Source organism: Bos grunniens, chromosome 4, assembly GCF_055505025.1.
Source record: "Bos grunniens cultivar Pamir isolate PY7600 chromosome 4, Bosgru_T2T1.0, whole genome shotgun sequence".
Taxonomy (NCBI): Eukaryota; Metazoa; Chordata; class Mammalia; order Artiodactyla; family Bovidae; genus Bos; species Bos grunniens.
This window is the reverse complement of record NC_141168.1, coordinates 43,152,063-43,179,769: the sequence shown is the minus strand read 5'-3', so window position 1 is coordinate 43,179,769 and position 27,707 is coordinate 43,152,063. Positions and strand designations below refer to the sequence as shown.

At 58.0% G+C, this 27,707-nt stretch overlaps 1 protein-coding gene across 16 annotated transcripts in view; it reads left to right on the top strand.

Moving 5' to 3' along the window:
• The window catches only part of CAMK2B (calcium/calmodulin dependent protein kinase II beta), a 92,394-nt gene that overhangs the window by 42,510 nt on the left and 22,177 nt on the right, over positions 1–27,707 (top strand). For 14 of the 16 annotated variants that reach the window (XR_015162327.1, XM_086396115.1, XM_086396117.1 and 11 more), the window contains exons 3-8: positions 8,478–8,537; positions 14,283–14,337; positions 18,435–18,500; positions 23,811–23,883; positions 27,100–27,202; positions 27,294–27,377. Coding sequence is in view for 15 of the 16 variants with exons in the window: in XM_086396115.1 (XP_086252241.1) it covers positions 8,478–8,537; positions 14,283–14,337; positions 18,435–18,500; positions 23,811–23,883; positions 27,100–27,202; positions 27,294–27,377 (441 nt within the window). In the remaining variant the exon portion in view is untranslated. Of the gene's footprint in view, positions 1–8,477; positions 8,538–14,282; positions 14,338–18,434; positions 18,501–23,773; positions 23,884–27,099; positions 27,203–27,293; positions 27,378–27,707 lie in introns of all 16 variants that reach the window. The other 2 variants (XM_086396129.1, XM_086396128.1) reach the window with 1 other exon arrangement.

Below are 27,707 nucleotides of genomic sequence, written 5' to 3'. Positions count from 1 at the left end.
TGTCCCATACGTCCCAGGCCTGGGAGCCCTGTCAGGAGGCAATAGCCGCCGAGGTCCTGGCCTGGCGATGTCCTTCCTGAAAGACCTGTCCTCCTCTGCAGCCTTCCATCCTGTGCCTAGAAAGGGGATGAAACCGAGGTTGGAGCCTCCAGCATCACCGTTGCTGATCTGAGTGGTTGTGACCAAACGCCAGGGGGCCTGCACCAGCCACAGACAGGGTCACCCCTCCCCTGGGTGGGGGGAGGCCAGATGCTGACGCTGTCCATCTCGGGAGGTTTGAGGACAGCTCTAGCCTTCGGGGAGAGGGGGAAGCTTCCATGTCCTGTCCTGTGTCTAGCTGTTGGCTCCGCAGGATAGGCGCGCCCCAGGCTCCCGTTCCCTCCAGGCTAAACCAGGAGTGGGCTCAAACTGGCAGATGCTGGTGCTTACACTTGAACTGGCCTCTGTCTGCCCTGGTGCACCCACCCCCAGGCCTGCCCACACCCTTCCTGGGACCCTGAGGATCCTGTAGGTGGTGGCACAAAGTGCCCAGGCTGAGGGCACCGTGGACGGTGCCAGAGTTTCTGTTGTGGACTCCACTGGCTGCTCTGAATGTCCAGGGTATTCTGTTAGATTCCGACCCAGCACTCGGAACCATAAGAGCTGCCCGCCTGTGTTCCCGTGCTGTGTCCCGCTGGACTCTCACAACTTTGGGACATGTGAGTTAAGGACTTGATGCTGGGTAGTGATTAACATGAGCCTGAAGGAAATGGGATGTGGATGTCCATGAGCCTCTGAAGATTCTAGAAAGCTCTGTGCCATCCAGTGGTGTAGGCGGTAGAGACAGGTGGGAAGGAGAGGAGGGAACCTGAATGGGGAATCCCAGGGCCCAGCGGGGCGGCTCACCTGGGGGACAGTGGGTCCTTATTCTCATGTGCAGCCATAGAAGCCCCTGGGGAGGAGAGGGGAGACAACTGCTGGGGTGCTGAGTGTTGCCTTGGAAAGAGGCTGGAGGAGGGAAGCAGGAAAGGCAGGGAGGATGACAGGCCAGGTGCCCAGCTCTGCAGGGCAGGCTGCGGGGAGGGGCTAGCTTCTGAGGGAGGGGCCAGCAGTGGGGGTTTCCTTTCTTCCGTGGCCTCTCTCCGGACACGCTCCCTAACCCTTTTCACACATGGGAAAGAGACTCGAAGCACAAAGCTTGGCCCTGTTTAGGGCCCTGTGCCCAGTATCCCCATGGTCACTTGAGTCTGGCCCATAAGTGAGCCTCCCGTGCCCCAGCTTGATGATGTTGGTGTGAGCCTGCCACACATGTGGTTTAGCCTGGAGGAAATGGAGCCTGGGCAGCACCCACCCTGTGGAGCCAACAGCTGGGCACAGGATAGGATGTGGGAGCTACCTGCCACCCTCTGAAGGCTACGGCTCTCCTCAATCTCTGGAGGTGGGCAGCATCAGCATCTGGCATCCTCCCATCTGGGGGAGGGTTGGCTCTGTCTCTGGCTGGTGCAGGACACCTGGCATTCGGTCACAGCTGCTCAGGTGAGGACAGGAAGGCAGCCGAGGGCAGGGGCTCCTGCTTGGGCACCCCACAGCTGTGTCTTCCTGCTGCGCCCACACCGCATGTTCAGGCGGGTGATTCTACAGACAAGTCGCTGCCTGGGGCCTGGCCACACACACACTCCCACACCTCGTAGCCTGAAGGCCGGCCCAGTCCACCCCTTCCCTGTGGGCACCCTTCTCCCCTGAGACCTCAGCCACAAGGGGTGGGTGTTCCACACTTCGTGCAGGATGACCCCAGGTTGGGGCTTGACCCTGATGTGTCACTTGGACCCCCGTTGGCTCAGTGTCCAGTAGCTGCCAGGTTTGGTGTGGTGTCCTAGGCAGCAGCTACAGTGGCCCATGACCTCTAGCCGGTGCCCTGATATGTTCCAGCCTCCTTGTCCCTGGCCAGGAGTCCAGTAGCCACCCTGGAGGAGAGAGCAACCCAGAGCCCCCTCCATGTGCTGGGCAGTGTGGACCATCCATGCAGGATTTCGTGTTCGATCCAGCATGACACATGCTCGCTTCTGACTTCCTCACTTGTCCCAGGCTGAGCCGGGGGAAGCTGGTGGCAGCCCCTCCCGGTGGCTGGGCCTCCTGTCCTTCCTCCCCGCGCCCGGCGCCTCACGGGTGTCCTTCTGCCGGTCACAGCACTGCTGCTGCTCCTGGCAGCTGGCAAGGGGCCAGCCACCCACCCACGTCCCTCCTGTCGCCCTTCTCCTGGCTCCTTTCACCCCCCACCCCACTCTACTGTGAGTCACCCACAGCCAGGGAGCAGGTGGAGGCTGGGGGGTGGGGATGACAGCTGTCACCGGGCCTTGGGTCCAGTCCTGATCTTGGGGACACAGCCCTCTGGGTGCCTGTTTCCTGCACCGTGACTGTGCCCCACCCTGCAGGGTGCAGGCATCCTCTCCCGCCTCCAAGGGCTGCATCCCCCCTCCTGCCCTCAGCAGCCTCCTCTTCGTTCTTGACTCAGCTCTAGGTTCTCCCATCTGGGGGGTCTGTGGCTGGGGGCGCCCACCTCACTGATGAGTTTAGGATAGTACAGAGCTGGTTTGAGTCTCCCGCTGCCATTCTTCAGGGCATCAGAGTGAAACAGCTAACGCTGAGACCACCAGGTGGCGCCCGCGGCCCGATGGCTGTGTGTGGCCGCGCCAGCCCCGTCCTGCTCCTTGGGGGTCCCCTGCCCATCTCCTTCCTGGTGGGTGGTGGGTGCCAGCTACAACAGAGTAGCAGCCCCAAATGGACCTGTCCCCGCCTCCTGGGGCCTCCTGGGGTCTGGGAACTGCACCGGGCCACCTCCCTTCCCGGGTCCCCTGGCCACCCACCTTGGGGACCTCCATGATGGGGGGCACGCCTGGCACTAAGATCAAGGTAGAATCACTCAGAAGCTTCCAGGCCCTGCGTTGCCAGGGACACAGGCTGCGGAGCTGCTGGCTGAAGCTTCGTGGGCTGTGGCAGGAGCTTAGGGTGCAGGAGCCGCTGATCACAGGTCCCATGTAGCTGGTGTCTTTGACTAAAGATCTTTTTGTTTTGTTGGATAAGCACTTTCATGGGGTGTAAGTGAATGCTGTGTTTTATCAGGGGGTGTTTCTCTGGCAGGAGAAATAAATAGCTTGTTTCTGCCTCTGCTGACTCTGGGGAGCAGGTGTAAACGTCATGTGTGTGCATCAGGTTGCCCTAGACGCACCACACCAGTCATCTTTGGCTACCAGCCCACAGATACTTAGGTGGGTCTCCATGGGTGCAGATCCATAAGATGCCTGAGCTTTTACAAGATGGCTGAACTCAGGAGTTCCCTTTTAGAGCATCACATCAGAGGGAGTGTGAGAACTGAAGCTGTACCCGTAGGAATGGCTGCTGGCTACTGCTAAGTCACTTCAGTCGTGTCTGACTCTGTGAGACCCCATGGACGGCAGCCCACCAGGCTCCCCTGTCCCTGGGATTCTCCAGGCAGGAACACTGGAATGGGTTGCCATTTCCTTCTCCAGTGCATGAAAGTGAAAAGTGAAAGTGAAGTTGCTCAGTAGTGTCCGACTCTTCACAACCCCATGGACTGTAGCCCACCAAGCCCCTCTGTCCATGGGATTTTCTAGGCAAGAGTACTGGAGTGAGTTGCCATTTGGCAGACTCCTCCAAAACCCCTCTCTGGCATCCCTCGTGAGTCCTCCCACCCCCTACCCTGCTGTCCTTGGGGCTCATGGTACTGCTGCTCTACTCCTTGGGACCCAGGATGGGTGTCCCCGGGCTTCCTGGGACATGCTCAGTCTGTGGGTGGGAGGAGGGGAGAGAGGCCTCCTTTCAACAGGGTGGGGTTCTGGAGGCTGGAGGGAGTTTGGCTTGCACCCTCACTCCCTGACCCCTCATTCTTCCACACCCTGATTCAGAGGTTACCCTGAGACCCGAGAGCCAGTGTGCGTGAGGGGAGATGAAGGAACCAATGTGGGAGAGGGGGCCCAACACTGTCTGGGGGCAGGATGCATAGGGGTGTCAGTGGGGTGGATTCTCAGGGCTCACTCATCCTTGGATGCAAACCTGCACAGGTGTGGGACACATGCCGAGCCACATACCAATGTTAGTAACTGAACACTAGCTGACATGGCAGTGAGTCACAAGCAGCAGGTGCCTGGGTCTCAGGGCAGCTCTGGACACCCAGACCCTTCAGGGGCACCAGGCCGCAGCTCTGGGAGGGCCTTTTTGAGCCTCTCAGCTGGGCTCAATGCCCCCATGACCTCTAGAGCCCTGGAAGTTGCTGGTTGGCCTCTGTTGAGGTCGCTCACCGCCCGCCCAGCCAGGACATCACTGCAGTGGGCATGGCAGGGTCTGGCTGCTCAAGAGGACTCTTGGACCTCCCTCAGGAGGGAGCACCAGGCTGGGGTGCCCGGCATGCTGAGGGGTCCTGGTTGGGGTGGGCAGCCTTCTGACTGTGTTCTTTTCATGGGCTGCTCGGTGGTCACTGCTGTGGTCTTCTGAGTCCAGACAAGTCTCTGGGGCCAGAGTTCTGGGAGGGAGGTGGGTGGCAGGCTGATCAGGTGCGGCAGCCCCGAGAAGCCACAGAGCTTGCTCAGGGTCGCTGGCCCATCACATGTCCTGCTGCCCACCAGGGGACGGCTTAGGTGGAGTGTCCTCCCAGGTTCTCACTGACAGTTTCGAGCTGGGATGCACTTCTTGTGCGAAGCAGACTGGGTTAAATTTGACTCCCCCAACCATGTCTATGGTTGTCTATTACGATGTTAATTTTGAAATTCAGGGATAGTAGCTCCTCGACTTTGTAGAGGGGCATCCCTGGTAGCTCAGCTGGTAAAGAACCTACCTGCAATGCAGGAGACCCCGGTTCGATTCCTGGTCAGGAAGATCTGAAAGCAAATCAGAGGATGTAGGCAGAGTGGGATGCTGGGTTCTTCCTCCCACGGCCACATGCCTGGCCCGAGGTCAGCCTACTGGACCGGAGAGTGACAGCCTCCTTCTCCAGCCCCTTCCTATGGCTTCTGATTCCCATCCAAGGTCACAGAATATCAGCTTAGATTTTTAATTTCAGGGCAAATATTTCAGCAGCTTTTAGAACACACCTTCATCATATTTAACCACTGACTTTGTGCTTACTGGAGACAGGACCAAATTAAACAAAACAAAACAATATTTTTCCCTGTGTCAAAAGTAACACAAGGTTGTTGTCAAAGGTGGGGAAAGAATATAAAGAATAAACTTACTCATAATTCTGCCACCCACAGCAAAGCAGTTATGATCTTAATGAGATGCCTGCACTTGGACTTTGACCAACTTAAAACATGTGTTGTGATACAGAGTTTCAGAGCTGCTCTCTGGTCAAGTGCTGCTGTGCCTGATATGGAAAGGAGACAGCCAAGAGGGTCAAAAACCTGCGTGGCCATGGGGTAGACATCTGCACCTGGGCTGGGCAACCTGGTGCCCCTTCTTGGCCCCAAACAAGTAATTTATCCCCCAAACACACTCAGGAGTAGGTCAAGATTTTTGGGATGGGGCTCTGCCATTGATGATAAGACTCAGTAATAAAATGATCTGCTTCCCAAAGATGGGTCTCCACATGAATTTTCTCCTGACTTTTAATTTTATGACTGCAATCAGGCAATTTTTCCAGGAAAGACGACCACCCCTGCTCTTATCACCTTACCATCCTGGGTTTTTTCTGACCTCAGCCTTGCTCCGGCCCTGTCTGCATGTAGATGAGCTATTCATTAGCCGTCCACATCAGGAGGAAATGAGCTATGACATTATGGGGACAGGGACAAAACTGGAATATGGACTGTAGGTTGGACTGAGTATTGTATCTGCATTGGATTTAGTGAGTAGGGTAACTGCATTGAGATTACGTAAGAGAATGTCCTTGTTCTTACAAAACACACACCGAGCTGTTAGCCTGGTGAGAGGACATGAAGTATGGGGCTTACTTGCTCATGCTGCAGAGGAAGTTAGTACGTGCATGGGAAGAACAGAGATGATACAGAAATGCCCCATCCATTAGCACTTTGTGCTATTCTTGCAGCTTAAAGTTTGAAAAAGTCTTCAGATAGTGTCAAATAAAACACTAAGCAAGAACAGAACAACCCCCGAACCCACCAGCCTGCACTTCCAGGCCTCCCTACTCCGGCCTGCGGGGGAGCTGCCATCCTGGCTGTTGTAAGGACCACTCCCCTCCCCTCTAGAGTGAGCCTCGCAGATAGGACCCTGACCCCCACCCTGTTAGGTTTGGTGAAGCCTGTTTATGAGCTTCATACAGGCGGAAAAGTGGAAGCCACGCCGCTTGTGTCCTTCTGTAGCTGTTTTCCACGTATCCTTCCGAATGGTGGGTGACTCGGGCTTCATCTTGTCTACTGATGCTGTACCTGCCCCCAGCAGGATGGGGGGCGTTTGCTGCATTGGGTATGGAGGTGAGGGCAAGATGGAGATGGAGTGAGGCAAGACGTGCAGGTCTGTCCCGAAGGCCCACCCACTGCCCTGTGGTTTTGCCAGAGCCCTCCCAGTCACAAGGGGTCTGGAAAGACAGGTGGGAGCCAGATGAGCAGCTCAGGGAGGTGTTAGCATTTCCGGGCGGCGGCGGGGGTCGGGGGCGGCGGGCTGAGTGCCCATCCTGAGAGGAGGGAGAGCCTGCTGGATCTCCTGGAGATGTTCTGTCTGCAGGCATGACTTTCCCCTCTCTAAAAGGGCACATACCTGTTTGCAGGTATGTCCATGTTCAGGGCTGTCCTGAGGCTCCCAGCCCACCACCATCACGCAGCCCAGTGAGAGCTGACCATAGAATGGGCAAGGGGGCGCCCTTCCTACAGGAAGACTTGGTGGCTGGGTCTTCCCCATCTGCCCAGTCCACCCGCTTCCCAGCAGAGCCAGGGATGGGCGGGCAGGTCTGAGGAGGCCTGCCCAGAGGCTTTACTGCTTCTGAGAACATGTTGTGATTAGCCCATTAACTGAGTCCCGCTAGTGGGGCTGTCAGGACTTCCCTAGTGAATCAGGTGATCCTGTGGGCTTCTCTGGTATACTACTGTCCTCAGGCCCTCACTGTGAAGGGCCCAGGGCAAGCAGGGGTGGGGGCAGGTGTTCCAGGCCCCAGACGCCCCCTCTCCAGTCACATCCCACCCCGGGGCAGCCCCCTTCCTGATCCCCCGCCTTTGTTCGCCATCCGGCCGCACGTGTGCCAGTGCCCTGCTTGTTGGCCTCGATGTGAATGAAGTGCAGTTTGGGTCTTCCTCTGTGAGCGGCTTCTTCCACTTGGCCTCATGTTGGGAGACTGGGGTGATATGCACACGGATGGGTGTGTTCTGTTGTGTGATTTATTTCTGCCTTCTCTGGTCAGTGGAAATAGGTTTTTGTGGTTTTTTTTTTCAGTTTTTTGCCATTATAATCTCATCAGCTTTAAAAATCCTCCTGGCACCTCTGTTTGTTTGAAATATAAAACTTCTGGCTGATAAGTTGCTCAGCCCTTGGGGGCAGGGAATTGAGGTTCTGTGCTTCTGGGGGTGGAAGGAGGCACACAGGGCTGGAGCGAGGAGGGGTAGTTTCAGGATCAGTAGCAGTCTTGCCTGGAGCGACTTCCTTCTGAGGCTTTTTTTTTTTGGATGACTTAGGGAATTTTTATTTCTCTCAAGCTTTCTGAGTAATGCTTGTTAATTTTTAAGGCTTGGTCCGAAGTCTACCATTTTGAAAATCTGGGGATCATGTTGCATACCCATGACCACTTTGTTTCATAAATTTCAAAAGGACTCTCTAAAACATAATTTTAGGGAGCCTCATCTTGCCTGTGTAAAAAGTTAGATCCTGTGGAAGGTCCTCTGAGGCCTTGACCCTTCTTCCTGCTGACCTGGCATCGACACCAGGACCCGTCAAAACCCAGGCCTGTGTTTTGTAGGTTTGTGCGTGGGGTGGGGGGCGGGTTTGCCAGGTCACACATCCTTCCACACATGTCCCTCCAGAGGAAGGCCTGGCCCCAGACTGACCCCGCACACTGGTCGGACGCCCCCAGTCGGCCGACAGCGCTGCTCTGCCAGCCCACGGCTGCCTCTGATGAACAAACTAGGCCTCAGCAGAAAGCTCCACAGAGAACAGAATTAGGACAGATAAGGAAAGGATTAAATTGGTGCTGTCAGTTCTGTTGCTGACAGCTGGCATTTTCTCTTTCTGCACCACGTGGGGGAAACTTTTGGCCCCGAGTGAGCACCAACCATGCCTCCCCCGGGCCTCTCGCTCCAGGCCCTAGGCAGCCTATTCCAGCACCAGCGCTGCCAGCTGGGGGTCCGGGCGTGGGGAGGGGGCACAACCTGACGTGTCCCCTGGGCAGGTGGTGGTCAGCCGTGTAGACATCTCAGGAAGTGTTGGCCACGTGCCCCAGCCGTGAGTCTCGTTGGCCGCCCGTCCAGCATGCCGTCGAGGGGCTCCAGGGTGCCACTGGCTGCAGGGTCACAAGGTGATGCTGTGTCCCTTTCTCTCCCCAGATCACCAGAAGCTGGAGAGAGAGGCTCGAATCTGCCGTCTCCTGAAGCATTCCAACATTGGTGAGCGGCCCACGGTGGGGTGGGAGGTGGGGAGGGGGGGTCCCAGCTCTCCCATTACAGACAGCAGGAGGACCCTAAAGGCGTCCCTTTCCTTCCCCATTGAGGTTTCCCACCCTCAGGCCCCTGGAAACATCTCTTCCTTTTGACCCAGAGGGATTCCTGCACAGACTTTGGGGCAGCCCCCTCAAGGCCGGGTTCCTCCTGGATGTGTCCCTGCCCATCACTCTGTAACTCTGTGCCAAGATCCTGGTGATAACACACAGGAGCCTAACATTCTGACGCTTCAGAAAAGCAATGTGATGGCCTGATTACAGGGAAAAAAGTTTGGAAACCAAAGACCACAGCCAGCCCAGCCCCAGCCTGAGCTCTGAGGTCTGAGGTCTGAGGACCGAGGTCTGATTCTGGAGGACCTCTGCTCTCCCCCAGCCCAGGGCTCTTGGAACTGCCGTCTGGGGTGGGGATCAGCTGCCCTGGGGGCCCGCAGAGTCCGCGGAGTCCCCAGAGCCCGCGTGTTGGCCTCAGGGAGTGTACTGCCCTGCCTGTGTTAGGTCCCTTCTTTCTGCAACCTCCAGACTAAGTACAGACTCAGCCCAGACATGGTCACAGGAGCTGCTGGGACCCCAGACCCCGGAAGTCGGTGCAGATTTCCTGGGGTCTGTCAGCTTCTGCCCACCCGCCTCAGCTGTGAGGGGCCCCTTGACCCCACAGCACAGCTGCCTGTCCTTCTTCACTTCTCATCCCTACAGGGACTTCTGAGGAGCCCAGGACCCAGACCTGGCCCACACTGGGAGGTAGCCAGGAGACACAGAGGGGACGGTGGGCCTGTGGCCTCAGAGGCACCCAGGGAACTTGTCAGGGTGGATTCCTGGGCCCTCTCACCCATGTTTGACTCAGGCACCGGGATGGTTCCCAGGACTCTGTTTCAAGGGTGCCAGGCTGTGCTGAGCAGCCGTGTCCATGCCACTCCCAGACCAGGGCCTCGGCCCCAGGGAGGGACCCTGGGAAGAGCTGAGAGGGCTCCCCTGGGAAGCAGGGCATAAGCTGTGAAGGCCCTCGTTTCCGAGGCAGTGTTCAGAGGTTTGGAGCTCAGAAACCTGGATTCGGGTCCCGCCTCCCCCACCAGAGAAGCTGTAGCAATCACTGAACTGCTCAGAGCCCCAGTCTTCTTGTTCGTGGACTGGGAGTGTTTCACAAGTGTGTCAGTGGTCCAGGCTTAACAACAAATCACCCCAAAACTCAACCAACAGGCACTGATTTTCTCCATTTCTGTGGATTCAAGAGCAGTTCAGCTGAGTGATTGAGGCTGCCACACATTTTACGGGATCAATGTTTTTGTTCAATACTTACTATGACGTTTAAGACAGCAACAGCAGGGTAGGATTCTCTTGAGTCCGGGGGTCTGGGGCAGCTGGGCAGGTGGCCTGGCTCTGAGCCAGCCATGCTCAGGGCTCCAGAGACAGACAGACAGAGACAGAGAGGGTGACAGAAAGTGAGAGAGACACACAGAAAGAAAAGGACAGAGAAGCAGAGCCAGAGCCAGAGGGAAACAGAGAGAGACACATAGAGAGACGGAGAAAGAAAGAAAAAGACAGAGATAAAGACGGAGACAGAGAGATGGTGAGGGAAGGAGAACAAGGAAGAGAGTGCCCCCCAATTGTGTCAAAATATACAGAACAATATTTATCAGTTTAACTAGTGTTAAGTGTACAGTTCTGTGGCGTTACGTACATTCACATGTTATGTAACCATCGCCCTTATCTGTACTCAGAACTTTTTTCATCATCGCCAGTGGAAACTCTGCATCTGTTAACACTGGCCCCCACCCGCACCGCCAGGCCCTGCCACCCACCATTCTGCTTTCTGTCTATGAATTCGACACCCTAGGAGCCTCATCAATGGGACCCTACCGTGTTTGTCTTTCGGGGACCGGTTTATTTTACTCAGCCTAACATCCTCAGGCCTCATCCTTGTCGTAGTAGGTGTCAGAGTTCCCTTCCTTTTAAAGCTGAATAATATGCGCTGTGTCTGTGTCTCACATTGTGCTTACCCATTCATCCGTCAGTGGACACTCGGCCTTTTTCTTGTGCTTATCCACTCATCCGTCAGTGGACACGGCCTTTTCCTGCCTGTTGGCTATTGTGAGTAACGATGCCATGAACATGGGTGTACAAGTCTCTTTCTGGATCTCTGCTTTCAGTCCTTTGAGGGTAAACCTCGCAGTGGAACGGCTAGACCATGTGGTGCTTCTGTGTTTAACTTCTGGAGGAAGCACCATGCCTTCTGATGGTTTGGTCAGGAAGCGGTGATGCCGCCGCCTTGCCTTATTCTGTTTGTTTGAAGGAGCCCAGCTCTCCTCTTAAAGGAGGCTCATCAGAGGATGTGAATGCCCCTCATAGCCAACACGGTAGCACACGGTGTCTCCTGGCTGCTGGCTGGGCTGTCTGATCAGGAGCGGGTACCCAGAATCAGGCCCCCAGGGAGCAGCCCACAGGCAGAGCCGCACCACTCTCGGGGCTTTAGTTTCTGTGCAGAGACAAGCAGGCACCTGGGCAGAGGAGACAGGTGAGGGCTGCCTTGGCAGTGTCCTGTGTGGGTACACTGTGGGGACTGGGCAGCCCCACTGCAGCATGTGGATCCCCAGGAAGCAGGCCAGGGTATCCAGGATGGACATGAGCTCCAAGGCCTCACTGTGGGTTGTGCCCTCCACACACATGTCCGTGTTGTACCCGACTGTCTGTGAGGTCGGGCCCTTCCACCTGGGGTCTCTGGAATTCCTATTCAGTGCATATTTCCCATTGCTGGTGGGTGCCTGGAGTGGAGACTTAGCCAAGGGCAAGGCTTCCTCCACTCTCACCTCAGTGGTGGGCAGTGGCCACCCTGAGAGGTTGCCACTCAGCAGGTGAGTGTGTCCCAAGCTTCCCTCCCTGCCCCTGGAGCTGTGGGTGACAGAATAAACAGAGCCCATGGTAGGCAGAACCATCTACAGCCTTTTAAAATGGGCCCCATCAGGAGTGAGTAGAGCCATCAGCCTTGACTTTGAGAAGGGCAGCCCTCAGCCTCCTCTCAGCCTCCTTCCAGCCTCCCCTCTGCACACTGACCCTCTCTCTCCTGGGCCTGGCTTATGGATGGCAAATTCCCACCTCCTGGTTTCCAGGGCTGGAACTGCCCTCCCTTGCAGGATAGTCCATCTAGGAGCTGGGCAGGTGGGCACCAGGGAGTACGATGGCCCTGGGAGGACTTCCTGCCAAGATGAGGCGGCCAGTGCAGGAGTGGAGGGTAAAAGGTCTCCAGTCTCTGACAGCTCAGGACCCATGCTGCCATCCACAGCCCTTCCCTCCCAAAGCTGATCATATGATAGGTCCTGGGGTCCTTCCTCCTGTTGCAGTATTGCAGTCCATGGAGGGGTTCGAGGGGCAGTTTGGGAGGGGCAGGAGGTCCGTGTGGCCCCTGGAGGAGCAAGCCCCACAGTGGGAGGCTTGTCCCAGGGCTCCTGACACCCCCTTGTGGCTGTTGGTGTCCCCCAGCCCCTTGCTCCCAGGCTGGACTCTCAGGAACTACCTGGACTCTAGTTGCAGCCACTGTATGTCACCCGCAGTGTTATTTACTTACTGTTTCTACTTAAATAGATTCTGTGACAATTCCGTCTTTTACTTAGCCCCGTCTGTGAAATCACGGGTCTGTTGTGCTAGGTGGGTGTTCTTCTAAACCATTAAAGTAGTACATAACTATTTTTTAAATGTTAAAAATGTTTAAGTGAAAAAAAGGGAGAGTGTGTGCACGTGGCCTTGACTTTCAGGCTGAGGGTCCTGCCAGCCCCTTCTTACCTGCTCCGAGGGGGCAGGGCCTGAGGGCAGGGGTGGCCTCCACAGCGGGGGAGGAGGGGAAGTTCATCAGGACCCCAGATTTATTGACCCCTGGACTCCCCTGGGGAAGGAGGATTCCCCGGCATGAGAAGAGAAAAGGGTCCCCCTAGGAGTGTCCCCCTGGGGGTGCTGTCTGCAGGCCTGGCAGGGTGGTAGAGGCAGACCCCTCCACTCCCTTCCCCCTTCCACCCTGGGCCCATCTCTGCTTGGAGTTCCAGGGGAAGCGGCTGGGGGCAGGGGAGGCTGCTCAGAGGGGCCACCCTGCTGGGCCCCACCAGAAAGGAGTTGGCGGGAGGAGAGTTTCACTCAGTGATTTTGCAGGAGAGTCCTGGAGGAGGGCACAGTGAGCCGGCGGTCTGTTGTATGTTAGGAAAGTGCAGACCCGCCTGGTAGAGTTGAGGTCTGGGTGGGAATGAGAGGGTGCCAGGTGTTGGCCCCGGGATCTGGATCAGATGAAGCTGGATAGCGGCCCCTTGAGCAGAGAGATCCAGAGCGAGCAGTGGGTGGGGGAGATGGTGAGAGAAGCAGGGTGTGAGAGGAGGTGCCCCCTGGAGCCGCCCATGCACTTTATCCTTAGTGACCAGGTGCCCTGCCTGCTGGGAGTGAGTGAGACCTGCTCCCTGAGCCAGGCTTTGCCTGAGGTTGGGGCCATTGTAGCCAGATTGGGGTTCCTGATGTGAGGACCCTGCTGGCGGGCCCTTAGGAAGTCTAGAGCTGGAGAAGAAAGGCTGCCGACAGCCAGCTAGAAACCAGAGCAGCTTGAGGGCATGAGGAAGGGACCTGTGGGGCCTGGGAGAAGCCTACTCTTCACTCTTCCAGCTCCCACAGCCCCGTCCATCGTGGCGGAGAGCAAGACTTCCGGGAGACCCAGGGAGCAGAGGGCCCAAGCGGGAGCTCTGTCCACACCGCTGCTCAGCGTTGTGTGAACTGTGTGGCCTTCAGCCAGTCACTGCCCTCTCTGTGCACCAGCTGCTGCATCTGTAACCTCTCAGGATGATTGGGGTGGTTACTGATGGGCACACTGAAGGTTTCTGATACAGAAGGCAGGATCTATCACCCCCGGGAAGTGTCTAAAGTTTCCTAGAAATACCTGCCGTTTAGTGCCGGGCATATCTCCAGCTTAGGGAAAAGGAGGCCTTGGAGTTGTGTTCTTTGTGCTGAAATCTTCCTCGCTGTTCACTCACTCATTCCCTCATTCATTCATTCGTCCACTCCTATCCAACACAGCTCTGGCCAGGCCTTGTTCCAGGCTCAGGAGATGGGGGAAACGAACTAAAGCAGAGAGGGCATGCGTGGCCATGGCACCATCCTGCTGACCCTGCAGGATCTGGAGTGGGAAATCAGGGTCTGACTCTTCGGCAGTGATGCTATACTGGGCCCCGGGGAAGGTGGTTCTCCCCCAGGGGTCCCTGCCACCTCAGCCTATCCTGACGGGCTGGCAGTGGAGCCCTCAGCCCTCCTCTCCCATGAAGTCCCTGAGCGGCTCCTTTCCAGTCCTGGAGGTGTGGGCCTTCGTCCCCACCCCGCCCCCTCCTGCGGCTCTCTGCTGCATTTGGGAGCAGGGGACCTGGCCAGGGACTGAGAGGGGACTGGGTCTCCCTCCTGCAAAGGAAAGGAAAAGAAAGGAAAGACCAGACCCTCGAGGCCCTTGAATGCTGGCTTGGGGCCAGTTGGCCTGAAGGGCCCACGGCTTACCCCTCAGACTCTGCCTGCGGTGCCCACCCAGGCTCTCCCCAGCCTGAACTGTGTGAAGCCACAGGCCCTTGGTGTGGTGCGCCCTCCTTGGAGGGTTGTGCTGCTGGCTGTGGGCCTGTGAGTGTCTGGGCAGCATGGGTGGGCCCCGGGCTGTTGCCCCTGCTCATGGCCTCTCCTGTTCCCACAGTGCGCCTCCATGACAGCATCTCCGAGGAAGGTTTCCACTACCTGGTCTTCGATCTGTAAGTGCCGGAGCCCAGGGACACGGGCTCTCGTCCGCTCCCAGCGCTGGGCCTGGGCTGGGCCCCTCGTAGCCCTGGTAGACAGCCCCCCGACTCCTGGGTCACCTCACTCACCAGCTTACCTTGTTGGTAGACAGCCCCCCGACTCCTGGGTCACCTCACCCACCAGCTTGCCTCGTTGGTTTGTTGGCTTTGCACTGGTGTATGGAATCCCCCAGGGATGGGATTGCCCAGCTGGGCCCCTTCCCGACTACCCAGAACAGGGTGTGCTGGAGGCCAAGGCAGGGGAAGGAGGGAGGGAAGGATCCCGGAGGAATGGTCTGGCCCTCGGTCTTCTGCTACCTTCCTTGGTGTTCTCATCACTGCTGCACTGGGGCCCCCGGGCTGGCATGAGTGTATGCTTGGGTGCATAAGACTGCCTGTGTGTTTGTGATTGTGTGTGTGCATTCATATATGTTGATGAGCAGGCATCTGTGGGGGCATGTGCATGAGTGGGTTTCAGTGTGTGCATGTGTGTGTGATTGTATGAATACATGTACATGTGTGATTTGTGGTGTGTGTGAATGTGTGTGTGTTGGTGTGGACATGTGGGGTGTGAACATACACAAGTGTGCATGGGTGTATGTTGGCGTCAGCATGTAAGAGTGTGTGTATGATTGCCTAAAGTGTGAATGTGCAGATGATTTGTGGGGGAATGTACCTGTTTGCATGCGTGTCCACGGGTGCATGTGTGCACATGCATGTGGCTTGTGGGTGTGTATGTGCATGTGTGTGTACATGCGTATGATCTGAGGGGGGGGTGTGTGCATATATATCCACTCTCACAAATCATACATGCACGTGTGTGCACATTTGCATGTGTGCTTTGTGGGGGTGGGTGTAGATGGTGGATGTGTGATTCGTTCAGAGTGTACATGGGTGTATATGTGCACACATGTGTGTGTGAGCTGTGCTGAGTGAAAGCGTCTGGGGCCCCTACCTCCTCTCACTTCCTGCTGGATTTAGAAGCAGTGATCTCATCACCTCACTCCCCGACAGCTCCGGCTGAGCGGGGCTCTATTTAGCTGTCCTGAGTCAGCGTGACTCGGGACCCTGCGGTGGCCAGCAGTCGTAGTTTGGGGTGGCTCCGTGTGGCCTCTGGGAAGCCCAGCCCGGGGGCCCTGGCCACGGGGACAGGGTGTGTCCTGAAGGGACCTCCTCCCTCAAATGACAGATGCCTCGGCCATGGGGTGTGGAGGCCCGAGGAATGAACCTCTGGCCTACTTGGGGTCCTCTGGTCAGGAGATGCTTGAACTGTCCCCCACAGCCCCCCGTGTCCCACCAGACACCACTTTGAGACACCAGCCAGGTGACCAGGCTGACCTGTGATACAACTGCCTGTGCTGGGCCAAGGCGGTGCCCTGAAGGTTCTGTTTCATGGACCCTTTGCTGTCACCCCCGTGGGTCCCCAGACCCAAAAGCTCCACCAGCTTTTTTCCAGGAAATATAGAGGCCCCGGGCTGGAGGGTGGCCAAGTCCAGGCCCCTGGTAGCAGACAGGAGGGTGTGTGGGATTCAGGAGCAGAAAAAGGGGAGAGAATGATGTGTGTGCAGGTGCGCGTGTGTGTCCATGTATGCACACCCATGCAAGCACATGCACGAGTGTGGGAGCGCCTTGACTCTCCTGCAATAGGCTCAAGCAATAGGCAGGTGTGGGAAAGGCTGAGGGGGGCTGGTGAGAGGAAACTGGTGGGTGTGTTTGGAGCAGTTGGGAGGAGGGAGGCCTTGGGCTTTGCACATCCTCCCCACAAACCACTGTGGCCCTCAGGCCTGTTGAAGCTGCCTCTTTGGGGCATCCAGGACACCGCTAGGCCTCAGGCAGTTGTTTGGTAGGGGCAGGAGGGCCTGCACAGAGTAGGGGGCTGTGGAGGGAGAGGGGAGGAGTGGAAGCGTAGAGATGCTGCCAGGCCCTGCCACTCCCACGCCCAGCCCCACGCAGCCTTCCTGTGCCACACTGTGGACCCTCTGGGACTCTGTGGCCCCAGAATTGGGGAGAAGTGTCTGGCCTGAGTTGGCATCACCTTCAGGAGACCCCTCGACCTAGGCGACTTGGGGGGGCTCTGTGGATTCGGGGACTGACAGATTTCCCCACTCTCCATGCCTCAGAATGTCACGTGGTCTTGGAGATCAGGCCTGGGGACAGAGGAAGGGGCTCCCCTGGAGGCTGTGGCTGCAGCCCAGAATTGGCCATGCTGAGTGGCTGGGATCTGAGGAAAGGGAGAATGCTGGTTTCCAGACCATGCCCTTCCTGGCCAGCTTGAGACGGTAGCCCCCCGCTCCCCCCAACCAACTCCCCGCCCTGCAACCCTGGACCACAAGGCCCCTGACGCTCGTCAGCACAGCTGGAGCCTCCTGTGGATGTGGGGACCCAGAAGTCTTGTCCCTGGCTCAGAGCAGGACCTACTGGGCTGGGGGGCTCCCCATGCCCCTGTTGCAGCCCTGGTCAGTACCTGTGGCCTTTTCCTCTCTGCCCTGTGCTTGGACTTGGGGCCTGCAGATCCTGACCTGTGAATTGTGGGTGCAGAAAAATAAACATCGAGTCCTCTTCTTCTGGGCTGGACCTAGTACTCCATCCTCCTGCTCCACACACATACATGTACACATGGATACACAAGCACACACAGACACATGAGGCTCTGCTCCCTTGGACAGTCACCTGCTCTGAGCCTTGTTGTTGTTCAGTCACTTAGTCGTGTCCGACTCTTTGCGACCCATGAACTGCAGCACGCCACCCTCCTCTGTCCTCCACTGTCTCCCAGAGTTTGCTCAAATACATGTCTGTTGAGTAGATGATGCTACCTAACCATCTCATCCTCTGCCCTTCTCCTTTTGCCTTCAATCTTTCCATCATCAGGGTCTGAGCTTTAGTCTCCTCCAATGGCAAAGTGGAACCCTAAAAATTCCTCACTACTGGGGTAGTTGGCCCCAGGATCTGAGGGCCAGCATCTAGCCTCCAGCAGGGGCATTCTAGCACTCACTGCATCCTCAGTTTTGTGTTTCTCTAAGAGACAGCCTGCCCACACCAGGGCCACTATTCAGCAGTGCCCACGCCTGTGGTCACCGTGGACCAGCCTGGCCCTGAGTGCTGGGCATAAAACAAGGCCAACCCAAGCCCCAGCTCCCAAGAATGAGTGGGAACTGAGATGCAAGTGGGGAGATCCCAACATGTGGGGCCAGCACAGCTGGAGGGGGTGTGGAAGGAGGGTGTGTTTGCAGAGGGTGTGTCCCTTGGTGTCCCCACAGGACACGGGAGGGAGACTCTAGACCTTGCAGGGGTAGAAAAGCTCTAGATGGACCTTCTGGTGGACTTGGAGCTGGCCAAGTGGGATGAGGAGCTTGGACAGACCCAGGGATTGAGCTTTCCTGCTCCCCTGTGTATCCAACCTTGGCCACTGCTTTTCGCCTTGCTGTCCACACCCACATTCTCAGCAGGGGATCCTGAGTGGCTGGGATCCCTGCTGGGTTCCCTGAGGCTCTCCAGGCAATGGTTTCTGCCCTGGGCAGGGGGGTCCATCCTGACCTTAGGACCTGAAGGCTGCTTCCTGGGCAGGGGACAACCGGCAAGAGAGTGTGTGGATGGAGGTCCTACTCTCTTTCTGGAGATGGGACTTTGAACGCCTCGTGACCTCACCCACCGGGTCACGAGGCGTGACCGACACCCACTGTCTCTTCTGGCCCCTCCGCCCTGTGCGGGGGCCGCATCGCTGGCCTTGGGGGGTTCGAGGAGGGTCAGCCAGTTTTCCTCAGGCCTGGAATTAGTCACAAAGCCTGGGTAACAGTGCAGAGGCCTAGAACAGACTCCTGCTGGGCTGCCCACTCTGAGAAAGTCACTGAGATCATTGAGGCTCGGTTTTCTGAGCTTAAGAGACCAGTGTCATAGAGAGGGGAATGTCAGTCCTGAGTAAATCTGGAGATGGAGGTGCTGGTGGTGCTGGGGATGTGGAGGTGAGGGCAGTGGAGATAGATGGTGGTAGTGATGATGAGCACGGGGTGGAGGTGATGGTGGTGGGGGTGGGGGTGGTGATGGTGATGGAGGGGCCCTCTCTGCTCTTCTCACAGGGTCACTGGTGGGGAGCTCTTTGAGGACATTGTGGCGAGAGAGTACTACAGTGAGGCGGACGCCAGGTGGGTGTAAAGCCCTCGCATGCTTCCTCCCCGTCTTCTCCTGCCTGGCCCTCCCTCCCTAAGCCTTGCTCCTCCTCCTCTGGCCCCCATCTTCTCTCGTGCTCTTTGTCCCTGACATGGTCCAGGGAGATGGTCAGCTGGGCTAAAGCCCTGCTCGGAGCCCTCTGGGGAGGTTCTAGGGTCAGGGTGGGGGCCAGCAGCTCGCGTGTCCCAAGTCAGAGAGGGCCCAAGCCTGCGCCAGGGTGGGAACTGACCCACAGAGGGGCTCTCCTTGGGGTGGCTGGTGGTGGGAGAGCGGACGGAGAGTGGTGGTGGGCCTCCTCTTGCCCCTCTAGGATGTCTGACCAAGGCCTTCCCTGTGGAGACTCACAGTTTCCAAATGCTTTTGCCCAAGACAGGCCAGGAACCCCTTTCTGTGATATCCTCCCAAGGTTACCTTGGAGGCAGAAAGGGAAGGCCATGGGGGCCTGGGCTGGTGGGAAAGGTGCCCACTGGCCCTCCTTCCTGGGCTCCCTGATGGGCAGTGAGCAGGAAGCCAGGGCCTGAGGTGGGGGGTGAAGGGACTTTATCAGCCCTCACGGGGGAGTTGAAGGGGACTGACGTTTTCAGACATGCTGTCTGCAGCGAGGCTGCTGGGGCTTTAATGAATATGTATTCCCTTTCTAATCAATATTATTTTAACAAGTAGCTATTTGTGACTGGCTTGTGCACCCCCAGAGGACCTTGCCTGTCAGTGACAGCCTGAGCCCCCTTGAGAGGGTGGGAGTGGTTCTGGTGTCACCCAGGCCCCTACCTGGGCAGCATGAGGCCAGGGGCCTGGCGGGTGTTGGGTGGGGTGTTGGGGTCTGTCGTGGGGTGGAGTGGCCAGTCGGGGCTCTGGCTCCCGAGGGTACATGGGCACTGGCTGCTTTCCTGAGGCTCCTTGAAGAAGGGCGTTCACTTTTCATGATAGCCTGGGAATGGCTTGGGGCAGAACCCGGACAAGGAGGGCTGCCTTCCGGTTCTGCCTCCGGTGCCCCCCGGTTGCCTTGGGGGTGCGGGAGGGCTTACCTTAGCTGTTCTCTTTTCCCCCTCCTGGAGCATCCTACCAGGGCTCCTTTGTTCTCAGTGTCCACCACGGAGCACGGCCTGGGGCCTGGCACCTTCCTGCACTCTGTTGGGGATGGTCTCGCTGGAGAGGGAATGTGACCCACAGCAGAGCCTTGCTTTTGGCTGGGAGGCCCCCATGCCCACCTCTACCCCCGCACTCCACGTCCCGCAACCCCCCAACACCTTGTTCTTGGATCTCCACCCTTGCTCACTCTCACCTCCTGGCCTCATATACTCCAGTGCCCCCCCCTCCGCCCCACCCCACCCCTCCAATTCTCTGGCTCCCTCCCGCCCGTCCAGGGTGGCAGGGATCTGGATCTTCCTCCCTGGGCCTCTGTTGTGGAGGCTTCTCTGGAGTTTGGGTCCCCCGCCACCAACAAATGCTCAGTTTCCTTGGCTCCACCTTGCTGGTAGCCAGACTATGAGGAAGAGGGTGAGAGGCAGCTGCTCTTGGGGATCTCTCCCAGCCAGCCCCACGCATTAAACCCGTATGTCTGGCTGTGGTTTTCGCCGGGAATCCTGGCCCCTGGAACTGTGTGTTTGACCTTTGTGTTGGTGCTTAGCTTATAGGCAGGAGGGTCTGAGAGAGTGATGTGGATACCCATGTGGGTGGTCACCCACGGGCATCACCAGGAGCTCTGGCAGAAAGCGGGGGTAAAGGCTTTCTCCCACTCTGGGAAGGTGTTTCCCTTGGGGACCTCCTCTGAAAGGGATCTGGGCTGTGTTGAAACTGGAGCCCTAGACACCTGGCCAGGGTGGTGGGCACCTCCCTAACCACGATGCAGTCTGGCCCCCATCTAGCACACCCACCCCCTTCCAGGGCCCTGTCTGGGGCCATGCTGCTCAGAGCTGAGCATCTGATGAATTCCTGAAGAGTCACATCTCTAGAGGAAGAGGACGCAAGGCAGGAGTAGCTTTTCGGAATGCTTTTCTGACCAAGAAGGCTGGAGAGTCCTTTGAAGAGAAAGTGGAATCTTTATTTTGGAGTTTGTGGGGAAAATGAGGGGTCTTTTTTTCAAACCTGGGAAAGCAAAGTTCAAATCCATTTTTAAAAAACCCTGAAAACAGTATGGTTCATGAGAGGTGCTTGGGGTGTGTGTGTGAGAATGCTGGCTGATCCTGGAGGAGGAGCGGGAGGACAGAGGGAGAGGGATAAGGAGGAAGAGGAAGGGAGGGGAAGGATTATATCCCAGGTAACAGCAGAGCCTGGAACCAGGAGAATAATGTCCAGGACCGGCCAGCATCTGGAATGACACTGGGGAGCAATTCTGACCACAAAGTGACTTTCTAAACTGTTCCATTTGAAAGGAGTCCTCATGAGGATGATGGTATAATGTGAATGCAAGGCAGAAGGGACCTTGTGACGGGCCAGTCAGTCTCATGTTCCCCAAGGCCCTGGTCTCAGACTGGAGACCAGGGTGGGAGCAGGCTGAGAAGGGCGCCAGGAGCTGTCTCCAGGGGTCCCTGGAGGGTGGGCTGCCCAGAATGGACTGCTTTCCAGGCACATGAAAGTCCCATCTACCTGCTGGCTGTGGAGGCCACTTGCCCGACGGTCCCAGAGATGCTGTGAAGAAAAGGCTTGGGAGACAGGCCAGGGCTGCCACATTGGCTCTGAGAAGGGGCATACCCGCACAGTTTTCTCTGGGGTGGGGCTTGCAGGATGGGCGGACAGGGCTGTGTCAGAACTGTAGGGCTTGATTTCAGCAGCCGGGCTGAGTCCCAGGATGTCCAGGGAGAGATGCAGACTGGTGCTGGCTCAGCAGGTGTAGTCACCCCATCCTGGCATGAGTTTGGAGCCCTGAATCCTCAGGAGGGGATGTGGAGGAGGACAGAGGGCACTGCCCACCCACATCTGAGCTGATGTATCAGTTGGTGCTGCGGCAGGTGCCTCCCGGGTCCAAGAAACCTTCCTGCAAGGCTGAGGACACAATGAGAGGAGAGAACTAACATGCCTCTGCGGTCACGGAGGCCACAGTCCAGTGCCCAGAGTGCAGGGCCGCCACGTGACTGCAGCGGGGATGACGTGGGAGCCCCGAGCTCACTCCACATGAAGGGAGGTCTAGAGAGTGTCCTGAGGTTGAGAGCGGAGGCAAGGTCATGAGGATGAAGAAAGAAGATGGGATTGACCCAAAGCTAACATCAAGACTTGCAGGGGTCTCAGCAGGCCTGAAGTTGGAGCCAGGTCATTCCAGGGCTTTCAGGGAGTGGCTAGTGGCCCAGGGGACTCCAGCCTGTGGCTGTGAGGACTGCTGATGGTGTGGAGGAAGGCTTGGGGTTCCACATGGATGGCAGGGAACACAGCTCAGGTGGACACCCCCAGGGGCAGAACCAGGGTCTGGCCACAGCAACACAGGCAGGGGCTGGTCGACCTGAGGGTCCCTGAACCCCTGGGTGGGGTGGGATGCTGCAGTGAGCAGGTGGTCCAGGGACTCAGGGCTGAGCTCCAGGAGCATGCAGTGATGTCCCAGCATGGCTCCCCAGGGCTCAGATTCCCAGGAACTGGGAAAGCCAGTGCCCCATGCCCCGGGGCCCTGGCTCAGTGGCCTCAACTGCAAGTGCTGGGGCTTCCTCTGGCCTCTGCCTCCACCCAGTGGCCTGTCCTGACCCCAGAGTAGCTCCCCAGACCTCAAGGCTGAGCTCTGCCCACGACGAAAGAGGCCCCTGTATGAACTTCCCCTGATGGGGCAGCCTGGAGGGGCTGAGCCCATGTCTACAGTCTCGGGAGGGCTGGTAGTGGCTGGATGTGGAGCTGGGGATACAGGGATGAGGGTGAGGACCACAAAAGACCGAGGCTGGCAGATGAGAGCATGGTGGGAGGGACAGAAGCAGGGAGGGAGGCCCTGGGAGCAGGTGGGACAGGAGAGCTCAAGGGTTTGGGGCGGGGGTGGGGTTTCCAGCCCTTAGAGGCATCTAAGGGGAGGGGCTGCTGGGGGACTGTTACCGACAGGTTTGGGCCTAGCTCCTTCTGATCCCATAAACCTCAGGAAATCCATCATCACTAGGACTCTGAGGTCTAGGTTTCCTCAGGGTGGACACTCAGGTTACTTTTCTAGCAGGTGGAGACCACCTGCTCTGTGGTCAGAGCTGTTTGAGAACATGGGCCGGTTTCTTGTCCCTTCTCCTGGTTTCTTGTCCCTTCTCTGAGTTTGCTGTTAGGAAAACAAAGTCCATCCCTCCAGCTGACCTTCAGTCACCTCCCCGGTCTAGCTGCAGCAGAAGCAGTCCCGCCTGTGCCTCCCTCGCCCCCACCAGAGGGGCTGGGGCCAAGACCCCAGGGATGGGCTATGGCAGCCTGTGGGATGCCTGTCTCTGGTGGCTGGTAATGCTCCAGGGGCGCTGTGGAATTCCAGGGGTCTGTGCCTGGCTCTGGGGGCAGCTGGATACTTCCCAACCACCTAGAGGAGGCAGGTGCAGGTCACCAGGGCTGGGGGCATCTAGGTCTGGAGGCACCTGGGTCTGATGTCTAGGGCCATTGCTGAAGCCCAGGTGTGGGAGGTGCCTGGGGAGAGCCTGGGCCTTTCTCTCCAACCAGTGATGCCCCAGGAGGCTTGGGACTTCTCCCTTATCTGGAAGGAAGCCCCTCGGGGCCCTGGATAGTGCCAGGCTGCCCCCAGAGACCCCAGTGCTGCTATGGAGCTGAGCTGTCTAGCATGGCAGCCAGCAGCCAGCGTGGACGTGAAGTTTATTTTAATGAAATGACACCCATTCTCACACATGTGTGCTGGTGACTGGAGCGTTAGCACAGCCTCAGAACAGAGAAGGGCACTGGTGCCTAGGGCATCACTCCCGCACTGTGGCACTGGCCTGCCCTCTCTCCCTTGCCCTTTCACCTCTACCCTCCCCTCCCATTGTCTGGGTCTCCAGCTGCCTTGCAGAGTGTAGATTCAGCCCTGGCCTCCCTCCTCAAGGGCACCCAGCTCAGGGCCAGGCATGGCCAGCATGAGCTTGGGGTGGAGTGCATTGAGGTCAGGCATCTTTCCTCTGTGGGCCTGGTTAGAGGGGAGGGCATGCCTTGTGTTGACCTTTGAGGGTGAAGAGGGAGCCCCAGAGGCCCCCTGCTAGCCAGCGTCTCGTCTCCCAGGCAGGCAGCACCATGATTCCCTGCTTCCCCCGGGCCCCCACTGGGCTGGAGATCCCACCACTCCCACACAGCACCCTTCTCCTGCACCCCGCCCACTCCTCAGGGGCCATCCGCACTAATGCGCCCGCTGTTTGCTGCAGTCACTGCATCCAGCAGATCCTGGAGGCGGTTCTCCACTGCCACCAAATGGGGGTCGTCCACAGGGACCTCAAGGTGAGTCCCCCCCCGCTCTGTGCCAGGTGTCTGTCGTCTGTAACTGCATGTCGTGTTTAAGGGGAGGCTCGGGGGTAGGGCAGTGCACCAGAAGACACGTGTGTGGGGGAGATGTTTGCATATGTGTGTTCCCGTGTATTTTTGTGTGAAGGTGTGTGCCTATGAGAATATGTGTGCATGTGTGTGCATGTGCATTGGCACATGTGTGTGCATGTGTTTGTGTTTGAAGGTGCATGCTTGTGAGAATGTGGGTCTGTGCGCACACATGGACATGTGTGTATGTGTGAGCATGTGTACATATGCATGTGCATTTGTGCATGTGTGTGAGACTGTGTGTGTGTGCATGTGTGTGTGTGTGTGTGCATGCATGTGTCTGTACACATCCCTCCCAATGCCTCTAGGCTTCAGGGCTGAGAGGGGACAGTTGTCAAGAATCAGCCTAGTGGCACATGTCCACGCGGGGTCTCGCTTTCTGGGCTCCAGTTGAGATTCGGACCTGGCAGGAGGGACACAGAGAATGTACCCGCAGGTGGGGCTGATGCCTTGGGAGCAGGAGGTGAGGGGCCAGTTTGGTCTCTTCAAACTTCCAGTCCTTTCTACTCGTCTCTGTGGCCCTTGGCTCAGCTCTGGGCCAAGTGCAAATTGTTTAAAACAAGGGTTGTCACCCACAGGCCTCTGTGTGGTGGGAGGGGCCCTCAGGAGGAGCTGCAGCCTTCTCCTGCCCCCTTCCTCCTTCCTGCCCTTCTGCCTCCCCCTTCCTCCTCCTCTCAATCTCTCCTCCTTTCTTTGACTTCAGCTTTCTCCAGGTCTGAGTTTGGGTCAGTTTCTTCTCTTGTTGGTTTTGCAGGGGGTGGGGGGACCCCTGGGCCTGCATCCCTGCTGGTGGTGTTTGAGACCAACCTTCTCGTGGGTGCTAGGGCTGAATGGAGTCACCTTTCTAGGGCTACCCAGAGGTGTGTGTGTGTGTGTGTGTGAGAGCTGATGCTGTGGAGCTGCTCTTGAGGGGATGTCCCACGAGGAACAGGCCTGGGACCCTCCCTATGCCCTCATGTGTCCTCGCTCCCAGGCTGCATGTGGTGTGTGGTCCCCTGTCCTCTCATGGGTCTGCCCAGGCTCCCCCCACTTGACTGCCTGTCCTGTGGGTGCCCATCTGTCTCTGTGTCTTGTCTGCATGGGCCTCACTCAGGGGTCTCTGGGAGGAGGGGCTGCAGGGAAGAGGACACGCATCCCTCCTTCATCCTGGACCTCATGATGCATAACAGACCTGGAGCCCGAAGCTCCGAAGTGCAGATGGGTGCTCTCCCCAGCCCAGGTGTGGCCTCAGGGCACACAGAATCCTTGCTGAGAAAAAGAAAAAGGAGTTAGGACCAGTTGGTCTCCTCTCCCACCAGGTGTCGGGGGGAGCAGGCTGTCCCTCCTCCTCTAGAGAGGCCTCTGTCATCTTGGCTGAGATAGACCTCCAGAAGCAGTACTGTGGTGGGGTTTCCTCTCAGCCAAGATGTGGAGGGTGGAGAGAGCAGAAGGGCTTAGTGCCATCTTGGTGCGTATGAGGGAGCCAGGGTGGAGCCTGGGGGTGGGAACATCCCTGTGCAACCCAGCTGGGTCCCCTCCCTCTCCTCCCAGGGAGGAGCCTTGTTACCCAGCTCTTCCCAGGGACCAGGTTCCCTTAGCTCCTTCTTCCCAGAGAGGCATTCTAAGTCACTTCAGTTGTGTCCAACTCTGTGTGACCCCATGGACTGTGGCCCACCAGGCTCCCCTGTCCATGGGATTCTGCAGGCAAGAATACTGGAGTGGGTTGCCATTTTGTCCTCCAGGGGATCTTCCCGACCCAGGGATTGAACCCACGTCTCTTATATCTCCTTCACTGGTAGGCGGGTTCTTTACCACTAGCGCCACCTGGGAAGCCAAAGAATGCTGGTTTATTTCCTTGGGGTTGGGGGAATCTGATTGGTAGAAGCTGGGTCAAGCCCCCAGCTGCAGTATTTCAGACTTCTTTTTTTAAAAAAACAATTTTTTAAAATTTGAAGTATAGTTGATCTGCAATGTTCTGTGTATTTCAGACTTCTTGGTGTGGGGCTTGTGGGGAGGTAGGGGTCCCCCTGCCCCACTCACACTGGCAAAATCAAGGTGTTCAGGGGCCTCCCGGCCGTGCTGGGCAGACGGTATCCCCAGCACGTGTCACCTGGAGTGACAGAGCCTCAACCACCAGCTGTGTGGGGCCTGGAGAAGCTCTGGTTTCTGCCTCGTGGGCTGGCATGCTTCATCTATGCCACACGATTTGTCCTCACACCCCTGTGTCCAAGCAGGGTTAACTCAGTTCAGTTGGCGGCATTTGTCTTTCTTGGTGGCACTAAGGTGGGCAGCATGGTGTCAGCAGACCTTCCTGTCGGGAGGGTGGCCTGGTGAGGGGGCTCAGGGCCGGGAGAGCCCCGGGCAGCCAGGGATGAGGAAGTCCAGCGGCTTTGAGCTCTGAGTGCTGCCCTCTGGGAGGTGTCGAGGCCGGTGGGACAGGCTGGAATGAAGGAGCCTAGCATTCAGGACGCAGTGTGCAGGGAACTCCTCGGGCCTTCAGGGCCAAGTGTTCCTGGTAACCGGGCAGCAGCCTCCTTGGCACCCCAGTGGGACAGGGATGAATACCGTTTCTTCCTGCATGAGCAAGGGCGCTGCTCCCCGAGGCCGGGAGGTCGGCACGGGACCCGCCCCTCCTGTGAGCAGCCAGCCCAGGGCTGGTGGGACTTGGATGTCCTACACTGCTCAGGCCGCGGGGGCCCTTGGTTGTTTCTCCTTGCCCTTTGAGAGTCTCCATCCTGCAGCAAGTGCCTGAACCTTCCAGCAGCCGCTCTCACTGTGCAGCCAGCCTTGGTGGGCGGAGGGAACCCCGCCTACAGCTGGGGTCTGGGTCCTGCATGGCCTGCTGGGGCCTCCAGGTGTGCTGTTTTGGTCCCAGCACCCCGAGTTCACAAGCTTGCACTTTGAGAACCAGCTTCCCTCAGCTTTAGGGCTTACGTCCCTGCCCCTGGTGAGTGGGGGACAGAGACTGTGGGGTGCAGGCTCTGGGGTGTGCTCAAGCCAAAGGTGTCAGCTATGCTGGGGGGACACCCATGTGGTCAGGGGACCTGTGCACCCCTGTCTGCCAAGGGGTATTCTGTCCCCCTCTCTCTGGTGACACCCCTGGGTGTAAACCCCACACCCTCGGGCTGCTCACCTTCCCCACAGCCCGAGAACCTGCTCCTGGCCAGCAAGTGCAAAGGGGCTGCGGTGAAGCTGGCGGACTTCGGCCTGGCCATCGAGGTGCAGGGGGACCAGCAGGCGTGGTTTGGTGAGTACCTGGCCGGCCGGCTGGCCAGGGAACAGGGCGGGGGTGTTGGCCGCCCTGTGGTCCTTCACACCACCCTTTCCCGTCATGCTAGGGTTCGCTGGCACGCCGGGCTACCTGTCTCCAGAGGTCCTGCGCAAGGAGGCGTACGGCAAGCCGGTGGACATCTGGGCATGCGGTGAGGCTGGTGTGCTGGGCGAGATGGGCTGCACCCACAAGCACTGCACCAGACCCACACCTGGCTGCCCCCAGCTGGGAGCACCCTCCCCACCCAGACCAGAATTACTAACACAACCCTGGCTGTTGCCGAGAAGCCCACCACCCCATTGCCTGCCCTGCGCTCGGCAGAGCAGTCTGGAGAAGGGGCAGCAAGTGCCTGGATGGGGGATGGATACTGGAGGGGCGGGGGCTGTGTGGACCACCCTGGCAGGGTTGCCTCCTTGCCAGGGGCGTCTCCCCCATAGTCAGTGCAGTGGAGGGGGCCTCCCCTGTGAAGTAGGGTCGGGGG